Genomic DNA, 24982 nt, shown 5'->3' on the forward strand with positions numbered 1-24982 from the left:
CGATACCGAACCACAAGCAGGCCGTGAGAAAGTGTGTGAGAGTGTGCGTGTGTGTGTGCGAGTAAAGAGGAAAGCACGGGAAAAGCTTGGGCGAGAAAAGTGGAAAGCGCAGAAACAACACAACGCAAGAACCATCAACAAACGGTCACCGGACGGGTTCCGAGTGTGGTTGAACGGGCGAACGCGCGCGTGTGGTCAAACCACCCCCCGTGTTGCTGCGTGGGGGAAGGGGGTGAAAGTGGGGGTGGGGGAAGGGGAAAGGGATGAGTTTGTTATGCTAGTGGTGTGTGTCGTTTCGCGAGTGTCACTGTTGATGTTGTGGTCGCCTTTGTGCTATGCTTAAGTACCTGAAAAGTTGAGGCAATAGCTTCTGCTGCTTGTAAGATCAACCGTTATCGATCGTGACCATCGGAGACGAACTACATCACGTTTCACGGCTCTCGTTGTGTGTGTGTGTGTCTGTGCCATTCCCTTTTTCTCGTGCTAGCGTGGAAGAAAAAACTCGCCAAGACGTGGGCCGAAATCAAGAAAGGTAAGGATAAGAAGCGTACGGTGTATTTCCGCCGGATCTTCGCTTTATTCCTATTTTTTCCCTCCCCTACCCCCCCCCCCCCCCCCTCGCGGGTACCATTGTTCCATTATCAAATGCCAGAGTGGCTCCAGCTGGGGACAGGGACAGGAATGGTGAGCAACAACAACAAGCAACAATATAGAAAAAAAAAATGAAAAGCCTTTCATGCGGTGCTTTGTGTGCTCGTTTTATTTGGTTAACTCACCGAACGGACATCACCGAACCGAAAGGTTCATAAAAATAAAACACACGAACGTACGACAGGGCGACCGGGACGACAAAAGACTCCATCGGATAGCAGTGTGGGTGTTTGGGGGCGTGGATTTGTAACCGTGAATCGTCTCCGTTCGCTGCGGGAACATACCAAAGCAAACACCGTCACGGAGGTTACGAAAGCAAGCGTATCTAGATGGTATTGTCCATTAAGTACGTTCCATAATTAATGTCCTTCTTTGGCAGGGGCGACGGATAGGCCACGAATCTATTTCCTTCCCATTACAACAGAAAACGGCCACCATTTATAAACATTTACAAAACATTCCCGACTTGTTTGTGTGCGTGTGTGTGTTTTTTTTAATATTCTAGTCCATTATTAAATTTTCTACTTCGCTTTGCAGTAATAATCTTTACTTAGTATACTACTGAGCATTACGGACAAATGAAGGGAGGAAAGACTACCGTTCCATCGGCGACCCGGCCCCGAGTCTTCCGCACTTCATTTGCGTACGCAGTCTTAGTCCATCATAATTGTAAATACTGTGCGTTCCGCACAGCCTAAGGTTGTGGCAACTTTTAATTCATTTTACTTGCTCGGTACAGCGAAGACGCGACCCAATATAGCGGGAAAACCGGGGGGAAAATTGAGGTGAACCGGTTGGGGGTTGAAACGTAAACTTATTCATCGCTACATTTGCTACCAGCTTCTCGTTGAAGTTGGAATCTCTTATTTAACAAGCAGTAAGACCTTGAAGTAAACTTCCTTTAGAACCGTCCGTAGATAGTGCGCTGGTTGGGAACCCGGCATCAGCAGCAGCAGCAGCAGCTGTAAATTAAATTAAAAGAATGAGATATATCTCTCTTCCCTGCGTTCTTCCGTGTGGCATACGGAAAGCTGGAGGGGTGGATTTTTTTTGCTTCTTGTTTTTAGTTTATTCAGTGGAAAAATAGCGTCCTCCATAGCGTTTGTAAGGGAAGGAACCTGAAAGCTCCGCTGAAGAGCGGACAGAGCTTATGGGTGTAGTGTTACATTACTCTTACCGGTACCGGTTTGTGGGCTTAATGCTTCACCCCCTGCAGTGCTGCACACTAATCAGACCCTGCAATTGAAGTAAGCAACAGCGGAGCAATTGAGCCGAGTCGGATGAATTGCGTTTGGCATTTCAATTACCGTTAGGCGTTCTGTTGCTCCGCGGCCGGGGAAAGTAGCTTCTCCAAGTGTTATATACAAACGATGAGCGATTACACTAGTCACTGCAGCCATCTTTCGCTATAAAGTTCATTATGTATTATGCTATAAAAGAAAACACACAGACACCTTAGTATTTATCCACTTAACGTACGCGTAACATGGCATAAAATCGTTTCCTACCATTAAATAACGTGTCAGCAAGCGTTACGGCGGCAATGGTCGCGTGTCGAGAGCAATTTTAATCCCATTCGTATGCAGCGCCGTGCAAAGGGCATGAAAATTCATAAGCTTTTACTCAATTCGTTTGCAATTCCTGTTCCCCACCCCCACCCCAGAACGGAAGTGCCCAAACCACCGTTACTGTCTCGCAAATAGTTTTCGGTGGCGTGGATGCCGGGAGAGAGAAAAAAAGAAATCAACGCTAAAGGTGTAAGATGCCGTTTGCTTCGCAGTCGCAAATGGTACACCAGCACCACCCGGCGGCCAAATGGGACCAAACGATTGCGGAAGCAAGCGAACTTCTCACATCGTTGGGTCTTTTTCGGTTGTTGTTTTGTGGCCCGGTTGGCTACACTTTCATTCGCAGTCATCTCGTTACACACAGCACAGGAATCATGTGTGTTCCAGTGTGCGCGAGGCATGCCGCTGGTTGCAAATTTGTATTCAGCGTGTGTGTGTGTGTAAGTGGTGTGAAAATCTTTACCGAACAGTTCCGCAACCGAATTGCGTAATTGGGTTAGAATAAAAGTGTACGGTGCCGTTGAAGGTCAACGCTTTGCGGATCGTTTGCGAGCCGTGTGAGATGCGTTCGGAGCAACAGAGTAGATTATACTTCTAGCATGATGTAACTGATCACACGATTCCGCCGGAAGTCAGTATAGCAATTTTGCCCTTGCCGCCTTCCGTCTGCTGATTACTTGAAAATTCGAGGTCGAAAGTAAGAACACACGAAACCAAGCACCAAGTCTTTGATCACCCGCATTTACAATTTCCGGTTGCTGGTGATGATGGTGATACGTACTGACGGGGCCAGTGTGTCGGAGTGTCCGTGTCTTGTTGAACGTTCGTCAGCAGTAGGCAAAGAAAACAAAACTAGAAGCAAAAAAAAAAGAAATACCCCATCCCAGGAAGTGCGCGAGAATATTACATCCTAATGCAGATAAAAGTGGGAATTGGGAGGGCAAAAAAAGCTCCACTGCTTGTACAAACAGCACCACTGCTTCCACCATCTGTGGGCTAGTTTGGTCTGGTGCTGGGTGTTTGCGAACCAGCACAGCATTCGCATTTGAAGCCGCGCCTGTTGGCGAGTATCAACGCGCGTGGAAGCTTTAAAATTTATTACTACCGCATCTTTCACGTACCTTCTGCGAACCGGAGAAGGAAACCGAAAGGCACGACATATCGTAAATCAATAAAATTTATGGTGTTCGATTATTTGTTATTGAACTTTTGTTTTGCTTCGTTTTTTTTTTGGTTTTTGTTTGTTATTGTCATTTTAGCACAAAAAGCTGCTGCCATTTCGTCTTCGGCCCTAAGATCACGCGGCGCATTCGTACGGCCGTACCTTGTCACAGGCTGCGGTGGTCAATGCAGTGAAATGGAAAAACATTTTTCAATTTGTCGCTACCGCTACTAGTTACGATGTGACAATGGCACCACATGAACCCGCACCGGCACACGGGGCAAAACAGCATTGCTACGATATTAGAACCTCTCGCAGTGGCTCGATATAAATGGTACTAAATGGCGACACAATGGATAGATTGTGGCTCATTTCTCAATTTAAACACTCAATTAAATTAACTACCGAAAGCCGAAAGCTTTTTGGATAAAGAAAATGGCACTCCTGGTATCATTTCGATAGGGAAAAAGCTTTTTCCCTCTCTCCGTTTTTTTATAGCCCAAATAACAAAAAAAAAACCGGAAGCGCTCACAAACACGATCGTACGATTAGATAATGTGATATGGGAAGGCCGTGCCAAGTAGGCCACACTCGAAGCAATATCGTATTTCACTTAAATTTGGACAGATAAACATTAAAAAAAAACCAACACACACACACTAACATACAAGGTTTGATGTTGTATTTTCTACACGTTGTCCTTCCCCTGCCCAGTACAAAAGCGTCTAATACAACAAGAGAAAAAAAAAATAGCAAATAAACCAACGCAACGTTCGCTTCGTTAGCCGGATGCAATATCGCTTAGCCCGCTGCCACGCCACGTTACGGATACTGTTGTGCAATGCGCTTGCAAAATGATAAACAAGGCAAAAAGTGAATGCTTTGTCTAGAAAGCAATTAATTCCTGACAGTGAAACGTGCTCGCTGGCTGAGTGCAATGGATATTTATGCTTAAAATTCTCCTTGCCACGGATGGGCCGCAATGTGCGAGAGGGAGTGGTGTGTGTTTTTTTTGCAGTTGCTTTCAAATAAACTAGTGCACGGAAAAGCGCTCAAACATATGAGTACAAAAGCACGGGACTTGTTGGTAGTTGGAGGTATATAAAACTTTTTCCACAATAACCAGATTAAACAGTTTTGATTAACTACACATTATATAAGAAATGCATAAAATCGTTATCACTAGTAAAGTAATAATCTCTCGAAGGTGTGTCTTTGGTTGTGATGTTTAGAGCTTTTATTGACTTTACAGGGTTTTCCAATTCAACTAGCAAACTCGGAGTTTTCTGTTTAAAATTAATGTGAATGTATCCGAGGAAGCTCTGGTGACTCCTTTCTACTGAATTCACACATTTACAACACCTTCAGTTAATTTTCAGTCGGTTCATTTGATGATTTAAATAGAAACGCTTTAAAGATGAAAAAATACAGAAGTTGGAAAACATGCCCCATCAACATCAAAACTCTTTTTCGAGCAACTGGAACAGCGATTAGTAATACACGATGACACTTGAACTCGTAGCTTTTGTATGCTGCAAGGTTGTGAAAGAAAATGGCGAAAAGATTGCGCTGTAATATTAGCAACCCCAAAATGGACTTTTATTGCCGTATATTCTTCTAAAAGAGAGCGAAAGCGTTCCTTTCACCCTCTATTTTTACGATTTTCCGCTTTTCTGACGGCCATTTTTCTTTCTAACCAATGTGGACTCGCACACTGTTTCGTCCTGATCTTATTTCACTTGGCGTTTTTTTCTACAACAATCTTCTGACTGCAATAATTCAATCAGCGCTTCACTGTATCAATCAGCGGTGGATCAAACGGTAGGCGGAGCAGGCCCCTTCTTACTTCGCTTTTCGCTTTGTCTCATTTTAAGAGACACAATGCCCCCCCCCCCCTTCCTGCATCGTTTTTATAATTAGAGGCCCCAACTATAATTCCGCCCTTCGGCCACCAAGGGGATTGATCCTCCACCGTTGAAAACCCTGCAATAACTTCTTGTTCTAAACTGTACTAAACAGATAAAACCGTTTGTGCAACGATAATACACACTGCAGTTGATCTACATTCGTTAGATCACACAACAACATCAACCACCAATGCTTCCACCACTCTGAATCGACGGGATGGAATGATCTTGTTTCTACCGAAAGCTTTTAATCTCCGATTAGAATGATAGTGCAGTTAGTTTTGCCGCAAATTCTTCTTTTGCACCATAATAGAGCACTCATTCACGGGGCGCTATTGTGGAGTACGTACCACAACCCAGTTACAACAAAGGAAGCTGAAATGCTTTCATCATACATCGGTGTCGGTTGCACCGGAACCTGCCCAGAGTTCGTGGGGAAAATGTTATTTTTTCCCGCATCCTACCGGAAAACTAGTGTCAGTAGCATGCGTTCGTGAGCAAAGCGGAGGACTAAAAGAACACACACGCCCGGGCATATTTATTGCCATTGCTACAAATTGTGCTAACTGCGGTTTGGGTGTGTGTATGGGCGGTTTGCAGCAATTAGCTAAACGCGAGAGTCATTGCATTGTACGTGAAAAAAAACCCATGAAGGCCCGGGCAGTGTGGAGATGATGCATATGAGCGAGACTTCACGGACAGTGATGAAATAAACTACCACGACCAACTTTAAATGCCCACTCGGAAGCTTTTGTGTTGCCCGGTTTTTGCCCGTAGTGTGTTACTGTGCATTCAAAGGATGCCGAGTGTACCGTGTCCGTGTTCGCGTAATCATCGGTGGGTTGTACACCGTCTGCATGTTAGTAATGAGCGTACAAATTAAATTATATCCAAGCGCTGTACGTGTAGTGCGGCAATGGGAACAACAGCAAAACAAAAAAAAACTCGAAACACTTATTCCATGGCCGCAGCTAAGTGAGTAATTAGATAAACGTGTCCATTAATCCAGGTCCATTAATAGGGACCGTTAGGATAAATTGCTACGTCGCAACAAAAAGGGTTCCGGTGGCCGGTCGCCGCCACCGTTCTTGCCGGGGTCGGTGCAATCCAGCGAAGGTTGAGGCGTGGCAATAAGTAAGACTAATTTTGCCATGCCACTAGCCATCATTTGCTCGCACGGGGCTGTTGTTACCGACGCTCGGGCTGGGCATGGGGATGGGCTGAAAAGCTTTCACTGCGCGTGCAATTATTCTTTTGCTACAGAGCGATGGATTAAAAATATGCTTAAAGCAGACTAAAGACCTTAAAGAAAAAAACAAAGAAATTAATTCAGAAAAGTTCCACGATGAGCAAAATTGAAAACAATTGCGAGTAAGCGGAGAAGAATGCATCGAAATAATTACCCCGCCCTACAGCACGCTGTGATATCACGGGGTGTTTGTTTCAGTGCCCGTTTTGCGTCGGATCCGTCGTGGTAGCAGCTTAAAATGTTGGCTTAAGTAAACTTCACCCCGTGGCACATGTGTCCGCCCTAAAGATTATCCTTACTCAGTTTGGCCTTGTCGCGAGTGTCTAAGATGTTCACTGCATGATGACCGTGAACAAGACAAACACACTCGACAAGGAGTCATTCTTTCGTGCTTGTCTTTATCCTATGCCGGTGGGGTTTTCCTTCCTTTTGTTCAATTTAATCCGCCTCGTTCATTAGCAAGTGGGTGGTCACATTACGAGGCCAACGTTGAAATAGCTGGGGTTTTGTTTTTCACGATATGCCATACGGTAAGAAAATGGTTTCGACAAAAAAAAAAACACGTGGTCGCACGTGTACGTTACATGTTAACCTGAAACGCATGTTACACACTGCAGATGTTTTGTGTCAGTTCGGTTACGATGAGGCCTTTTAAGCAGAAGATTTCGCCCGATAAAGCACTGCTGCGGGAGGGTAACATCATCAAAATCCTAGCAGCGAATAGCTCCAACTTCACTTACTGTGGGCGCTAACGGGAAACGAGGAACAGCACCAATGCACACACACGGGAAGAGGCGAACACAGATGTTACACCGTGCGAAAGACTCTATCCTACATCCATGTACAATTATGCTTACCTACACTGGCGAATGGTGCGAACTTTTTATTCCTAACAGCGGCTATAGCACAAGACAAGAACGCTAACGAAATTTACCAAATGCGGGCACACTGTGCCACACACACACACTCATTTCAATCCGCACCGCTGTGGATTTCAATTCGAGACAGTATTTTCTTTATCATTGATGCAAATCGGATTAACGTTGGCTTCTGTTTGGCACGAAGTTTGGCAATCATTTTACAGCCATGTGTGGCGTGAACAAAAAAAGCGAAAATGTTTTCCTAAAGGAGTATCATAGGGGCTTTAATCTGACGATGATTTCAACTTGCATAAATGTGTAAAGTAAAGAAAAAATTATTGAAAGTAATACAAAACAAAAAATGCGTGTAATAATATGCACATAACTTCCTGCGTTGATTTATCGCGGCGTTTTGTCTTGGGAGCGTGAGCCTGAATTTATGCAATACCGCTTCACCTCGTAACGCCTGATGATCGTAACGCCGGCGTTGTTTGTTGATAGACTTACGTAAATAACGGCTGCCACCGAGCTTGCACCGAGTACGTGTCAAAATTTTATGACATTAGCATCGTTGGTTTCAAAAAATTTCTGTCGTCCTTGTGTGTCCTTGCTGCTTTGAGAGGAGTTTTTTTTTGGTGGAGTTGTTGATTAAGCAATTTTAAGCGATTCCGTGATGAAAATGAGCATTGTCCCCTGGCTCAGTACCAAGCAAATTAGCTTTTATTGACTGGTGGTGCTAAATTTAATTGCCATCGCATAATAATCAGCAGTAATAGAATTAAAAGGGCCATAAAAAGGGAATTGATATCTGGCCGTTGCTGATAGCTGCAAACAAACGCGATGAGTTTTTTTAAATGTAATTTGACGCCTACGGAAGAACGATTAAAAATCCAGTAAATGTGTTTTTTAACTTAAATTCTTCGCAACGGTCAGATTGGAAGGTGATCAAGGTTGTAATGCTATTGAAACTGATAACTAATCAGTTCCGCTGAAGACTTCAAAATGTTGAAAGTTAAGCTGAAATGTTGCGATAGTATACTTTCAGGGGTAGTAAATTGCAGCTAATATTCTGTTAAATTAAACTAAGCAACGTAGTTTTTTCAATAAAACAAAGCAGAAATTTAGAATTTTCAATCTGCTATCTTAATTTATACTTACCACGTTCATGTCGACGACCTAGAAGGACTTTACGGATTGGGTTGTCCGGAGTCATTCTCATGACATGACCATCCAACAATTCATAGAACTCGAACTTTGCATCTTTTAAGCGATGCTAAGACGGTTCGTTAATCTTCGGTTATTCCACGTCTGAGAGGCGTACTTGTACTAGTATGTATACTACTGTACTGTACTAGTATAACTATGCAAGTTCTATATAGTTGCAGCTTTGTTTGCCGTGACAGATGGTTAGAGTAGAAAAGATTCCACAGTCTGTAGAAAGCTCTCTATCAATGTTGTCTATGCTGATCTTTGAGATGTAAGATAGGGGCAATTTTAGACGACTTTGAAGATAAGCTATCTATGCTGCGTAAGATAGGTTTTAAGTATTAATAGGTTTAAGTATTAATTTGAAATAAAACAATCCTACTTGTAATCGAGTAAGTTATAAATATATCATAATGCAGTAGCTTATGCTATTCTTTCATTTGTCCTGCGTTGATTAGGCAAAGCTTTTTCCTTTTTGTATTAATTTGTAGGTTGAATCGATCGACAAACATCCAACAACAAAGCAAACAAAATCGTTTAGCACTTTCAAAGAACAAAGTATTTTGGTAATACAAATGTTCCCAAAGCCTAGGTAAGCAATTCCACACCTAATGGGACGAGCATTTTGCAGGCTGCCCTACAATTTCGATGCCATCGCTAATAAGCACTTGTCGAACAAAAAAGAAATCCTCTCCATGGGAAGCAAAAGAATGTGGGACCATTCAGCGTGAATGCCATTGTTCGCGTTCTTAGCACGCGGACACCCATTTCGGGGTGTCGATTTTCACACCACTGTCCACTGTAGCTTCCATTCGAGCTGCCCATTACGGCGTAATGAAAATGTCAATCGCGCGAAAAAGTTGCACAAACTGTGAACAACCGTTCGACCGGTTCCAGTTCGGTCTACGCTTCGCGCAAAGCACCATGCCCCGGGTGGAAGATTTTCTCGACGCGCAGATGTGGTATCTTCGGTACTGTGGTGTGTTTCGGGACAAAGGCACGGTTGCCGGCATCCGGCTGAACGTTTGCCTCGGCGTGCTGGTCGTGTTTATGGTGCTGCAATCGATCTACATATTCCGGCACGTGAACCACTTCGCGATGATCTGCGATGCCATCCCGACGCTGGTCATATGCATGGTGGCTATTTCGAAGTTCTACATCTTCGTGTTCCACCCGGCGGCCATGTTCGCGCTGATTGATTCGTTCAAAGCGCTGGAACGGCGCGCGACCGTGGACGATTTGCTGCTCTTTCGCCGCAGTGGCGCGTTCCACGCGAAGCTGACGAAAATCTACATGACATCGGCACTGATTGTGGGCTGGTTCTACATTCTGAGCGCTGTCGTGGCGGGCATCTCCCGGTCGATGTTGGAGAACCGGGTGCAGTTCGTGGCACCGATGGCGTACGTATGAACCTGGGGTCCGGGCGAAACAAACACAATACACCCGGAACAGATTTGCGATGATTTTGTGTCGTGGGAATAAAATATTCTGTGTCTGGTTCACTTTCTCTTTGGTTCACCCGAAACCGCGCGAGACTAGCTTCCCGCACAACTACCAGCATCCGGCCATGTTTGCGCTAACGTTCCTGTTCAACTGTGACTCCATACACATGAGCATCTTCATTAGCGGAAGTGTCGATACGTGCTTCTCCGAGCTGGCGACAAGCGTTACGATCCACTTTCGGCTCATTCAGCGCCGATTCCAGTCCGTTGACTTTACCGGCGGCGGTGCCGCGGAAGACGAGCTGGAAAGTGTCGTGGCGTACCATAAGGATGTGCTGCAGTTGGGGCTGGCCATGACGGACCTGTTCCAGTACACCGTGTTCTACCTGCTGCTGCTAGACTCGGTGCTACTGTGCGTTATTGGCTATCAGTTTGTGATATTCATGAACACGCCGCGCGTCCTGATGCTCGCATCGATGGCGTTCGTTATGGTGCTGCAGGCCGTCATATACTGTTACCATGGGTCCATGATGTACGACGAGGTATGTTTGGCCGGGGGTGGCAGGGGAATGAAAAAAGTAACACCGGTGCCACCCACCTTCTTCCAGAGTTTGAAGGTGGCGGACGCGATTTATCAGAGCAATTGGTATGAGGCTCGACCGGCCGTACAGAAGCTGCTGCGATTATGCATGATGCGGGCCCAGAAGCCCATCGTCACCAAAGGTGGCTTCATGACGGCAACGTTGCCCACACTCAAGAAGGTTCGTGTGTGTGTGTGTGTGGATGGAGCTGAGACATTGATAAGGATTTTGCGTGTAGCAGCATGTAATGATATGCAAATTTCGTTACAGATTTTAAACTCAACGGGATCATACATCACCATGCTGCTCTCCTTAGAAACAGAGGCGCAGTAGTAGCAGTAGACCCCACACACTCACACTCACACCCAAACCTGGCCACAGAGAGTGGGCCAATTACAGGTTCGCTGGAAGCACCAAGCACGTTACTATGGGTGGCAGCGCTTGCATCATTTAACAGCATTTCGTGCCTACCGTAGCGCTGACATGTTGTTGCGCACCCTTGGCCGAGAAGCTTAGCGCACGTGGAGATATGCAAACATTTTGTTACAAATTATTGTAACCTGCCTGCTCGTTAGTTGCTCGATTAAGGCACGATCACAGCACGCGCGGTTGTGTAGAACTGCTCACTAAATAAATGTGGAATTTAAATGACTTTAACTTTGACACTTCCGCACTGAATAAATGATACAGATGAGAAAAGTTCCGTTCGATGGTGTTGAAGCAGTTGCTTTAACTATGATTGTGCTACCACTGAAATGTAGTAAATAATCGCAAATGTCAAACAAAATCCACTTCCATTCATTAGCACCGTTCACCGTTCGTTGTGCTACAAACAAACACCAGCCAGCCAGCAGCACTAAAGTGCCGTTTGTGTTCATTAAGACGATTATTGCCGTATTAAATCAACTTCTATTACAATTTCTTACCAATAAACTTCCACGTACCTGGTTTTTGCCGGCGATTCCAACGGTGCAGGTCGGGGAACTGTTTGTTGATAAAATCCGGTAAATGATGACAACGCTGGCGTTACTAATTTAAGCATTGTGTTTACACCATCCCATCCCCACCGATCGCAGGTCTCCAATCGCTGTGGATGACTACGCTTTGCAGCCCTTGGAACCAAGGTCAGCGGGACGAGTATCCTTCAAAGGCGTTGGCGAACTTTCTGTACACGTCGAACTTTAGCAGCAAAGGTAAATGGCATACGAGTGGAAGGTGCGCTTTTCTCTATTGCATTTACTGGATTTGAGGAGCATTGTTTTGCTGACACGTTGAAAATTTTCAATGAAGTTTACTCAAAACATGCTCGTGCGAAGCTCGTTTTAGTATGTTATTAAATTAAATTATTAAATTATTGTTTGTGATTTGAAGAATAGAATGGCTATGATGAAGTAAATAATATAACGAAATAGATTAGTTTATGATGATTTTAAACGTGGTTATATATAAAGTTTTTATTTATTTAATTTATATTATGACGGCAATGCCGTATTTTCCAGTTTTTATATGATTTAATATTGTTTATTGATATTTCTTACTGTTCAAGTGCTCAAGAATATCTAGCAATAATGGTTTAGTATTTTGTAAAACAACTTTTTGCTAATCGGTAATTTTTTTTCAATAAAACTGTGAATTAATTGACTAAATAAGGTTTTGAAAGAGCTACAAAGATATTCTGATCATTTGTTTTAGTAAAAAAAAATATAATAGATTTACAGAAATGAAATCTTGTAAGGTCTAAACACTATTTTTCCAAAATTTTACAAAATAAATATTAATAAACCAAAACATTAAAAAAAACTTAAACTGTCAAACTTTACAACAATTCCATTTAATTAGTGGCTGCATGTTAAAGGGTAAACTTCATCCAGCTGTGATTTAAACATCTTCTCCTCACATCGGTACTGATGGTTTTATTGGTTGGAATTCCTTCTTTTTGATTTAATAGAGATGGATGATATACTGGTGGAGGAATGCAATAATAGGAACACCGTCTATGTGCTGAATTCCAGCTACCGATACGGGGTAAGTAATCGAGATGTTTCTCAAGCGAAGTCCATAAGTTCATAGCCATCGGTGCTATGCGCCTGGGAATTGGCGTGGCGTACGTACATAGACACCGCGTACCATCAACCTTTGTTGAAATACTTTACGTTCTTGGTATGCCTTTTCACCGGGAAGGAATTAAAGTCGAGAGAAATTGTGTTTCCCTGCTGTGGGGGAGAATTTTCCCACTAGCTGCTAGTAGTTCAGCAGCTACCAAGGTTGTTCATTAACACGTAATTTTGTGCATGATTCATGAACGGGATTCACCCGGTGCCTTGCTAAATTTGCCACCTAGAGCCTTCCATCTAAAGGTTACTGACGATTTTGAGTCCGTATCGCGCCCGATACCCGATTTTAATTGACATCCCGTTGTCCCCGGTGCGTACAGAACATGGACATGATAGAGCTGTTCGGTACGCCGGCTGGCCGTGCGCTGACGGTGAATAATAAAACTGCAGCCGAATTGCACCAGAACCGTCGGACCGTAGCGGGCGGAAGTAGCAGCAGCAGCAGCAGCAGTACGACCGATTCCCATCTGTGCCCGAGCACGATCGGTGGTCTGCTGACGGGTAGCCTCCATCCGGCCAACATCAGCAGCATCAAAATCAGCGGGCCCGATACCGTCACCACCGCCGGTCAGCATCACTTCATCGAATCGAGCGAATTCATTAGATTTGCATCGTCCAGCAAGGCCGCACCGTCTGTCACCTCCATCGCCTTTCGCAACAAATGTAGCAGTAAAAGCGCCGACATTAGCAGCAGTAAAACTGGGCCGGCCCATCTCGACCAACCGGCGAACAGGCGAAACAATTTGAAAATGGCCAAATTTTGGAAGCTCTTCGACGAGGACCGGTTACGGAAGGCTAACAGCACGGAACGAATCGGCGATAAGCTGCGGCAAAGGTAAATATTAATGCGGACCTATGCGGGGACCTGCCATTCGGTGCCGGGCGTCCTTATGGCACCAGACTAACTGGAGCGATATTTTTTTTTCTTCGGTTCTGTTTTATCGATGGCCAAGCAGGTGGGTTGCAACACCACCGCTGGAGCGGGTGGAAACGGTTGACAAATCTGCAAATGATTTGTACAGCGAGGCGGCCCAGCTGCTAGGTATCAAGTGTTCCCTGACCGACAGCTGCCGGTGCATAGATTGTCAGGTGAGTGCTTTTTGGAAAGGGATAGAATTCCCTTGTGATACGTTTGTTAGATCTAGGACGTCCTGGTCAAATTGCCAAGTAGATTGCAAATATTTGATAAGATCACTTTCCAGTAGTCGGTGTTATTAGTTCAATGACATTATTATGGGTTTTAAACCACTTTAATTAGTGATCTTTTTCAATTCGTTGGTTCTCGACAGTCGATAGCTATGGAACTAATACTACTTAATTGACAAATATTAAATTAAATGGGTCGACTATCGATTATTGAAACTCTAAATGAACCGGAACGGTTTTTTATTTTTTTTACCGGAGCAAATTTAATTATAAATTTTAATCATTACACTAGTACGCATGAAAAATTTACACTTAATTCGTTCGTTTAGGATGCGAAAGCTTATTTTATAACTATAGGACCATTACACACTGTACGCTTCGAATTCAATGGTTAATTTTCCAATCAGTTTTAATTTATTAGCGAATATTATGATGCCGAATAGGCTTTTTTACGACAGAACTGAAATAAAATGAAAATAAAACGTTCTTTAAAAAAATACAGAGCTGTTTTATAGTTATTTAAAACAGTTTTTTGTGCAAATAAATTGTCCAAATTTCAAAATTGGATCATTTTTAAAAATAAATTAATTTAATAATAAATTAAAATACCGAATAAACAAAAGTTCTTAATTTAGCACAACTACCAAGCCTTGTTTTATGACAAATTATCGTTGGAGTCGAGCCAGGCCACTGCAGATCCTTACTGAGCAAGCCTCGTGGAACTAGCGATAGAGGGCGCTTTCATCGTCATCTTGAAAAATAGATTTTTCTATCAAAACCTTTTTTCGATGTTAAAGCATCAGTGTGCCAAAGTAGTATCCTAGTATCTTCCTTAAGCATAACAATAAACCACTCTTTAGCCTAAATCTATTTTGTTTTATTTTACAATATAAAATCCTGTAAAATGTCTGAACAGAATAAATTGAAATTCAAATACGCAATGTGTAATGGCTCACATCTCCTCGAGCGTTTTCTGTGGAGCGGAAGAACGGGAAATTTATTCGTCCTTTCAGTCCGTTTTGCATATAATCTGCAACCAAAAACTGATTTTTTATAAGACTGATGGAATGGAGTTTAATGGAAAAATGAAGAAAAAATGAACACCATCGACAACTGTTACGAACGTTCCCGGAACGAATGAATTTTGCTCTACCAAAATGCCTAACTACAGTGTACCACAAGTTTGAGGTGTAGTAAATGTTCAGTACATTGTTACTTAAAACACCCAAATCTCATAATTGCTCACGCTAATAAGCTAATGTTAAACAACGATTTATTACCACACGTTACCGTGCAATTATATTCATTCCAGAGTCAGTACTTTGATTGTGACGATGACGCGGACGCATATTCGGAATATTCCGATAAGTCGTTCGACATGGAGGACAATTTGTTCACGAATCGATCATATTATAATGATCTCTCGACGGAGCCGGGTGTGCCAGATGCAGATACCTTCGGTACCACCACCATCAGTGACCGTTTGAACCAAGCCTCACACAATGGCAACGGCTGGGACACGGAGGGCAACGGGGTGCCGGATGATGTCAATGGTAATGAATGCGAACATTATTTGCATAGCACCCACAATTCGTCTTCATTGAATTTAGCATTGGATGCAGGACAGCTACCGGCAAACGACCGATCTCAATTGCCAATTGATACGTCCGAAACCGAACGCCCCAACGGTAGCCACCAACCGGTGCCGGCTGTACCGTCCGATGAGGAATGTGCCAGCGGCATAAAGGTTGCATGAGACAGGTAGGTGGATACAGCCTTAAGTGACACTTTACAGAAAGGACTGCCGATTGGTGGTACAATTATTGATTTTGGTATTCAGTGTGCAGTGATTTGCGGGAGCGTTTGCGTTCCCTCGTCTGCCCTCCTGATGCTCGTTGCTCAATTTTCTACGCCGCAAAAAAAAGTGTGGGTTTTAATGGTAAAAAAATTACATACACTTTGTGCAATCCATTTGCAGGACATTGGCTTTGGAAGAAGCCAACGACGATACTTCAGCAACATTTTCAGCCACTGTCAAGGAGGAGGAAAGCATCGTGCTGGTGACGGTGGATGGGTACAGCTGTACCGGCGCACCCGGGAAGGAGTGCGCCTGTTCGGGCTGCTAGCATTTTCGATTCGTTTTATTTATTTACACTTCGCCCGATAGCCAATGATAGCAATAATTTGTGCTCGTAAAGTAACAAAAAAAAAAACCGGGACTAAATTAGTCCCCGAGACGGGACGGGGACGTGCTGATGATTCGTTTTGTAAAGCTGTGATTGACGAGTGCGCCACGAAAGTATTGCATGTAATGGCTTTGAAAAAAAAAATAGCGAACAAAAAAGAAAAATGGCGAGTGGCATAATTCATACTTGACTGCGTGCGGAGGATAAACGTTTACGGAAAAAAACGTTTGCTACCAAAAAGCTAAACGTATTGTGTGTCGGTTTCGTTTATATCGGCGCACGGGTTTATATTAACCGTTTGGTACTTAATGTTTTCAACCCGATATACGTAAATATGGTATCATCGATTGCAGTCGCACATTTGACGTTCCAGGCCCTGTTATGAAGCGCCTTAAATGATAACGCAAGTAAATAATATAATTCAACATAAATCATCAACCATCATCAAGCACGGTGAAATGTTTTGTTTAACGTTTCTATCTTCAACTACAACAACTACAATAAAAAAAATGCAAACTTAAGCCACCGAAGGAAACAATATCATTTCTCTATCTTTAAACAAAAAAACCCCAATATCTCATGCCCAACATGTTCAAGTGTTCAAACTGATAGTCATGACGTGAAGCATGACGTGAGAAAGAATTTACTGCAAGTAAGCAAGCAGATCGAAAACAAAAAAATACTGTTAAATACTTTCCATTAAATGGACCAACTGCTTTGGTCCGACAAGACCAACAATAAAAAAAAAAACCCCAACACGCAGCACTAGTAGGATAAAGTTCGATGTTTTAGTAGAACAGCAGGCGGAACAGCAAAACAAAACAAAGGAAAAAGTTTAAAACACAAACTGCTTGGTTAAAACGACTCGTTAAAAACGCTCCAACTCGCTCCTTAAGGTATTACGAACCATTAAATTCCGCATTCCCTCGTTGCAAATGGGCAGGTGAGTAGTGAGCCAAAGATGACGTATTGTGAAGCATTCTGCATATGACTATGAACGTTTTTGCCAAAACCAACCAAAAATCAAAAATATACAAACCCTTAAATAAATATGTGTAAATGTGAATGTGTCGTGCATCAAAGTACATGAAATCCTTGTTACATTGTATATGCCTTTGTACCTTAATGGGTGGAAAAAACAAACAAACAAAATCATGAAAATCAAAGCTAAATTTATAATATGAGCGAAAAGGAAAAGGAAAAACAACCAACCGTGGAAGCGATACGCTACCGGCCACCAAGCCATTAACTTAGCGAGTGAACCCTATTTATTATATTTTACCCAAAACTCTATTCGATTCAGCCGAACCGATTGTTATTATTAGGATGATATTGTATGTGTCGCAGCAACCAAAGAGAGGATTTATTGCAAGGGTATAGCGCAAATACGCGAACGAGCCAAATCAAGTAACACAGTAAACAATTATGTACCCCAACACAAACAAACACACTCAAAGACACTTTACTCGGTATAAAGATTCGGAACAAAATGGTGGGAGGACAAGCGGTGAAAGAGCCGAGCGGAAAGCTATTAAGCGTTAGAAAAGCTGTTGGTAATGATGATACTTTCAATAAAAGTTTAAACTATCCCTACGATACTGCCCATACTGGCGTTTTTTATGCTGTGGAACCATTCTATATACGATTCAAAATCGAACTGACGGTAAGTCAAACTGATTGATAAGAGGTAAGTTTGTTTGTTTTAGTTTTATATCGATCGTTTATATTTAAAACTTAACGTTGTTTATTGAAATTTTTGAATATTTTAACAAACTTGTATAACAAGCTTATTTACATTATACTGCAAATGATTTGAAACTGGTAAAGTAGCACGAAAATAAGGTTCAAATTTTAATAACATCTTTTAATGAAATTTCCAAACGTTTCCAACGGCATCCCAGCAGGAAAGAACAACTGATGGCGCACCAGCTGTCAACTAACATGCGCCCGGTGCTGTAAAACTTTGTTCCGATGTGTGAGGAAAGCGTCCATCGTCCAATCAATATTTTCCCCCATGCAACGCTAGCCTGGCATGCGATTGATTCGGGTAACCATAAATAGGACATGAGAAAACATCTTGCACCGGCCGCCCATCCGTCATCCATTCGAGCCCAACCACCCCCGCCCATTCACCAACATGCAAGTCAAAGTGATCCAATTTTTGGGGATACGGATGTGCTTTGTCGTTTATACGAGGGGGTAGGTTTCCCTTTTTTTTGTTGTTCCTGTCGCCCGTTGGCATATGGACATTTTTATTGGTTTGCTTTGTGATTGTTTGCCTAATGGTTTGTGGGCACTTTGGCCTTTTTGTGGTGTGGAGCTGGTGCGTAAAAAAATAGTCCTGCAATTTTTATCACCTTATCGTGCTAAGTGAAAAAAGTTTTTGTTTGTCTTGCTGCACAATAAACTGAGCCCGAATGGAGTTGACATATTCCTTATCTTTTTTGGTAATGAAGATTTTTTTATAAGATAATTTGGTGTTATAATATTCACGATAGAAATAAGCTAGACTGAATTTCCTATTACGCAAACAAAACAATAATGTTACGCAAATAAATTAACTTAATTCGTGAATGGAGGCGCCCAGTAGTTCATGCGTACCTGACTCGTTTTTCCCACGATCGCTCCCCGATTTATAAATCCCATCTGGAGCGCGCCCCTTTTCGTGAACGGGAAAGTAAACGTCAAGTAAAACCAGGAAAAGACAGGCCAACGCACATGCTGTTGAAATACAAACAAAAAAAAAGAATTCAATTACATGTCGTGCCATTCGCCAACGACATTCTCCAGTACGACAAAGCGGAAAATATTACTCTTGGTTTTGTAAACAGCTGCTACCGTTTGTGTTTTCTCTGTTCAGTTTGTCTGTTTCCTTTTCATCCCGTTATTTGTGCTGATAAACTTGTTTTGCCCACTGTTTCAATGTTGTCCCCTCGAATCTGTATTACTCGATCGCTTGTTTGGACAAGACTGCATTTATTTGGTTTGTCTCAATACCATCACAAAGTTATGCTGCAGCGATAGGTATTGGGTCGGAAAGACCTTTCCTTAGTTGATGTTTGTATTCTTGCGGCAAACACGAACAAATACTGTTGTGAGTCAAGTTCACTTGGTTTAGTATATGATCGCTCGAGAATAAACTTTCTCCACACACTCAAACTCATTCAACCCTAAAGTGTATATTTCAGTGCACTTGTCTGAAATAGATACCTTTGATTACATTTTCTTTCTATTAGTTGCTTGAGAAGAAACTGCTGCTATTAAATTATAAAGATTATTGGAACTAATATTGAGTATTGAGTATTGAGTATAACGGGTACATTTATTATAAAAAGAAATTTAATTCTTTCGTTTATCAATGCATTTTAAAAAAAATTATACATTACCTTAATATGTTAAATAATTTAAAATTATATTGTTTTCATAAAAAAATAACTTTGAGATAAATATTTGCTAACTAATTCCTCCATGTGCGGTTTCCCGAGAATGTTTTTTTTATTTTACCAAAGTATATTACAATTGATAAACATTTACTGACTACGATAACAGACAAAGGGGAACCAGACATCAATTAAATAATGAAATGGTGTAAAATTTTCTCATGTGGAGTATTCGGTGTAAATCACTGCCATTCTCATTATATACGTCATTTGCAGAGGACATAGTTGACATCATAGCATAGCAATACATCCCCTTTCTAAGAAAGACACCACAGTAAAGGACATGCTTTTATCAACAACAACCATTTATGCAGATAAATAGAGTGAAATGTTCCGTCCCAGTGTGTGCAGTAATTAATATTACGTGTCACCTGCTCTGGCGTCGTGTCAAACCACAACCATAAATTAGAGGATGCACTTTCGTTTCCCATTGCCTCTACCAATATGTGCCATCGTGGCCGGTCACGAGTGTAGTATGGCTTCGGGCACAACATCGATGGCGTACTCATATGTTAGACCTTTTGCCTTCGCCGGAGTTGAGAACGCATAAATTAGCTGTTCGAGGACTTTCCCGGGTTGGCGTGTCGGTTGCCCTGACGGTGGCCCAAGGACAATCTGTTTGCTAGATCGTCAAGCTCACACGCCCATCGCAATGAGTGACATTATTGATTATGGCACATCAGGAGTCAAGCAAGCCATGGTTCCGAAGTTTTCGGCACTGTGCTTTGGAACGTGTGCGTTAGATCATGCTGGATGGGAGGCAGTTTGATAGAGGTGAGCTGTACGTCAATAATTTAAGATGTCTAAGTTGGAAATAGACCTCCCCTGAATGCAGAGCTCTGTCAATTCATGAATAGCAAAGCTTGATGCGTGAATAGGAACAGGAATGCATAGGTTGCAAACATAATTTAATTAATGGCATTGAAAGTATTTTTCATTACACTCTATCACCGTTTGTTTTTGCCAATGAATGCAACAAATAAAGGAATGCTCCTGTTCGTTACGGTGCATGTGCTGACACTGCGAAAAAAGTCGCACCTCAGCAAGCAGAAAAAAGCGAGCTAGTAAATTAGAATCATTGCGGTAGCGACAACTACTTTCCAGCCTGCACTTGCTGTGCAAGGATTTTAAATGCGTACGGAAAAGTTTTTCCATTAAATTTCCCTCCCGAAAGAAAGAGTCCACAGTGGCACAGTACTTTCAGCAGATTACTTCACTCGCTTGATGCACCGGCCCCCGGGTACCCGGGGGCGTTGGTGGGAAATAAAAGAAAACGGCACGGATATAAGAATGAAATGTTTCACTCGGCTATCGTTCCGCCTACAGCCGCCCCATTGGGTTGGTAGGCTAACTAAACGATCGTGGTAAAAAACTTCCCGCTCGAGTGCAGTAATTTATAGGAGTTTACGGGAAAAACTTTTGCCGAAGCGCAGCCGGAAGAGATATTAAATATTTGTCAGTTCATATCAGCTCGCTCAGGTTGCTCGTTCGCAATGCTAGTGAATGACAGGCTGGTGGAAAATAACTGGTGCTTGGCAGCTTTTGGAATACTTTTCACTGCGCCGTTGGCAAATAATCTAGCCAAAAAAAAACCCATCTTTTACCATTTTTAAGGTAAATTTATAGTTCGAAAGTTTCATGCGTGGATAGTTTAGTTTATTGCAATTAGTTTAATTTAATCTTGTTCAAGATCATCGTTATTTTTGGGAATGGCTTCCGTTTGATCAATGAGTTGAATAACAAGATGGTGATCTCTCTTTTATGATGTGCAAATGATCTGTTATATAAAGTTTATTGTTTAATGCTTAGTGGTCCTCAATTACAGTTCTTATCCATTAAACAGCAGATAAAGCTGGTTGTTGCAATAATTTTTCACGTGAAAACTAAAACGTAACGTGAAAACTTATAACCTTTTAATATGATTACTTATCGATCACTCACTTGATCGTTTTCTCGCTAAACACCAGGCGCCTCCATTCGTTGCCTGTAAATTGCTGGGTGTACTTTCAAGGATGTTATTATCTCACTTGTAACACTCATACAACAAGCTTCGGTTTTTTGTAAAAATCATTTGAATTATGTATTCCAATAAATATATAATTATCAAATGTAGTACCACAATCCAAAGACATTTTAAGAGTTGTTTTCGAAATTGATATAATACATTTCAATTAATACGAACAATTCATAACACTTGTCTTCGTGTCTTAAAACATTTTCATTTTATCTTCAGCATGCATCTTACAAAAAACTACATCTCTAGTCAGGATAATCACCGCACAAGGGTACGCTTTAATGAACATCATATTAATGACCATGTACACGAGTATGTCTAACGAACACACATCGTTATGCTCCCGTTGGGAACCGGGAAAGGTACGAATGGGGTGTTATTTTTTATTTCCATTTCACCACACATTGCATTTGAATGGACGCAATTCATAGCCATTCTAATGTGCAACTCATGAGTTCTTTTGTGGACCATTTTAATGAACGCAAAGATTATTTGAAAAAGCTGGAAGGAAAATGTGTTATTAAGGTAGGCACAGTGCACAGTGGTAATGTAACTGTCATAGAAAGTTGTAAAATTGTTCCTTTAGTTGTCTAATTCAAATTATTTTTCTAACCATTATGCACTTTAATAAAAAAGCAGTCTCAAGAGTCACTTCACTACAACAATTCAAAACAGATCTCACAAGATGGGAGTGGTGGTTTATGTCCCTAAATAGGACTCTAGCAAAGGATGGAAACTAACAGAAAATGCATATTTGTGTTTTCCATTTTTTTCACTTACGAAATAGTTCGTACCAGCACACCCATCAGTCAGGGCAGATATGTGTTGTACGTTTTTCTCCACAGCGTTCCTGAATTATACACAAAGCGATTGTGGAACTCAACGTGGAACAATCTGTGCCCCATCACGGGGAAACGGGCGAGGGACAGTGTCAGCGCTTAAAAGCTGCCCTGTCAGATGCATGTCTCAAACGTGGGTTGTTATTCTGAGTTATACTGCATTGTACGGTAAAAAAACAACCGAAAACTCACATGCAAAACGAACGAGCGCTGTTTACAAAATTGGTCTTAAAATTCTATCAAAATGATTTAGTTTCGTTTGCTTTTGTTCATCTTCCTTTCCGATTATTTTTCACTTGCTAGCATTTGGTCCGCAGTAAAATAGTATTCCATTTTTTCTTGTTTGGTTTTTTTTTCCCCGAAAGCTCACATGACGGGCGCTTTTCTTCAAACCAAAAGAAAACACCATGATATCTCGTATCCATGCAAATCAATTTACGTCCAATGTTACGGCTCGTGTGCCATTGTTATAACCTGCATCAAAGCGTATGGGAGATGCTGACCCTGGCTAGCTTCCAGCACAAAACAAAAAATCGCCCCCACACCGTAAGAACCACACAGTCGGGGATTTAATACGAAAAATTCCGGATGATAAATGGCATTTGCATGGTTTCCTTGTGGGATGGGTGGTGGGCTTTTTCCCATTGTAATGTGCTTCAATTTTTTGGTAAGCCAGGTTTCGGTTCGAGTTCGTGGTGATCCAGAATGGTTGAGCTTTTTACACATCATAAATATTCAATCGCGTGGAAAAGCGTTGGTCATCAGTCGGAAGGGCCTGGTAGTGGGAGAAAGTTTAGGAGGGGAAATCCCAAAACCGTGCTTATAGCGTCCGATGATGGTTCGATATGGATGTAGCAGCTGGACGTGTCTATTTGCTGATAAGCCATTATGCCTTCAGCTATCTGCTGCGTATCAAACTTATCTAGGATATGCTGATTAATTTAACCTGGTTGCATTTCCAAAATTCCCACAAGCTCGTACCCGACCATCCGACCGGTGCACATAGGTACAAACAAGCGAGAAAGAGCTATAGAAAAAGTGAGAAAAAATTAAAAAAAACCCTTGCCCTTTTGTTCAAACTTCAACTTTTCAACCCAAATGATCGACGGTGGCTTACGCTTGTTAGACATTGTTAGACATTCGTGCTGTACGGCAAGAAAACAGGGCACAGCGGGAAAACCATAAAGCAAAGCAAAGCTGCCCCAAAAGCGAGGCTAGACGTTGGAATTCAATTTGCATAACAGCTTCCTTGCCCTAGTTTCGCTGTGCCGTACATTCGAACTATTCTGCTCTGCGTTAAAAGGCGAGTGAATGCAAAAATAAAAAAAAAAAACCTGAACGAAGATAGAGCAAATATCTTAGACAGCTTTAGAAATCTTCGTCGACACCGGGATGGTTGCTTTTGCTTCCCACAGAAACCCGGTAGGGCACTCCGAACATAGTGAGAATGTATCAAATTACCATGCAGGAGGGAGAAAAACGCCTACAAGGTAAAGTGTAAATTACGAGACACCACCTACAAACAAGCACTTGAAGCATTCCATCGGAAGTATCGTATGCCACATTATGCCTTCGACAGGAATTTTTCGCTTCCTTCCTTCCGTAAGCAATCTGTTTCAATCAGGCACAACCGTTGCGCGTTGTGGATTGGAGGAAAATCAATATGCGACCGGGCTGCATGCGGTGATGGATGCCTGCCACTGGTGAAGCCTGACGGGATGCTGCACGAAAGAAATGGATGGCATCTCCATTATCGCTTGCCTGATAGTTACAGATTCATCGAAGGTTGGTGCAAATGTTGCACTACTTTATATTGTTGCAAATGCTTTCCTATTAATAAACACGGATCAAGCATTACGACTTGCACATAACACTGAGTGAGAAAAATTCTGTACAGTCAATTAGACAGCCCAGATGTAAAAGGGTTCGTCTCTACCGTCCTCCTACCTATCGGTAAAAAAATAGGCAGATACATTAAAAGCATAAATCAATCCCCTTGTGTCATACACGATGATACGTATCACTATGGCAACACATCACATGTGCAACGAAGGACCGGAAAATAGCGCAACTTTCGAGAGCTATTAAAAATAATTACCGAGGTGTTTAAGTGTCATTAGCACAAAGCAAATGCAATTACGTAGCCGATGAATGATGATTGCAGCATTTGAGGCGCGATAGGCGTGATATGAGATCTATAGGCAATGGCGCTCTACATTGAAAATATTTACTGCAAAATAGCACACATGTAATTAACAATATGGTAGTAATTTATTTGTGCTACTTAACGAAGCAGCAGTCTGTAATGTGACTATTAGCGCAGGAGCGAACGAAAGACGGATCAAAGAAATTAATTTGGCGTAAGATAGCGACGTTTTCAATCCGCAACATGCACACACCATCAACGGTGGTAAGGTCCTTCCCATTCCGCGGGCCTTTTGTTTATTTGGGTGGTTTTTTCCTACACCTCCCCCTCTCACCACCCCTCCCACCCTCCGAAGGAGTCATGTATTTATAATGGCGTCTTTTTTATTTACTCGGAAAAGTGTGCGTGCACGCGCGTGTGGGTGTGTGAGTGTGCCCGCTTTCTTAAGTGCCTTAGCAGGTGATCCATTTC

General features: G+C 42.2%; 2 protein-coding genes across 2 annotated transcripts; both read left to right on the top strand.

Annotated features, from left to right (window-relative positions):
- The first annotated feature begins 467 nt into the window (after positions 1-467).
- LOC128300174 (uncharacterized) lies at positions 468-17656 on the top strand. The gene is made up of 7 exons (XM_053036145.1): positions 468-532; positions 11703-11819; positions 12575-12651; positions 13061-13575; positions 13697-13829; positions 15199-15647; positions 15865-17656. The coding sequence occupies exons 2-6, from the start codon at positions 11720-11722 to the stop codon at positions 15640-15642; spliced, it is 1269 nt and encodes a 422-aa protein (XP_052892105.1). The 5' UTR covers positions 468-532; positions 11703-11719; the 3' UTR covers positions 15643-15647; positions 15865-17656.
- LOC128302991 (odorant receptor 9a-like) lies at positions 7624-10959 on the top strand. Its single transcript, XM_053039842.1, has 5 exons — positions 7624-7715; positions 9464-10003; positions 10143-10587; positions 10654-10806; positions 10897-10959. The coding sequence occupies exons 1-5, from the start codon at positions 7624-7626 to the stop codon at positions 10957-10959; spliced, it is 1293 nt and encodes a 430-aa protein (XP_052895802.1).
- Positions 17657-24982: the final 7326 nt, after the last annotated feature.

The sequence above is a fragment of the Anopheles moucheti genome, chromosome 3, assembly GCF_943734755.1.
Source record: "Anopheles moucheti chromosome 3, idAnoMoucSN_F20_07, whole genome shotgun sequence".
NCBI classification, from domain to species: Eukaryota; Metazoa; Arthropoda; class Insecta; order Diptera; family Culicidae; genus Anopheles; species Anopheles moucheti.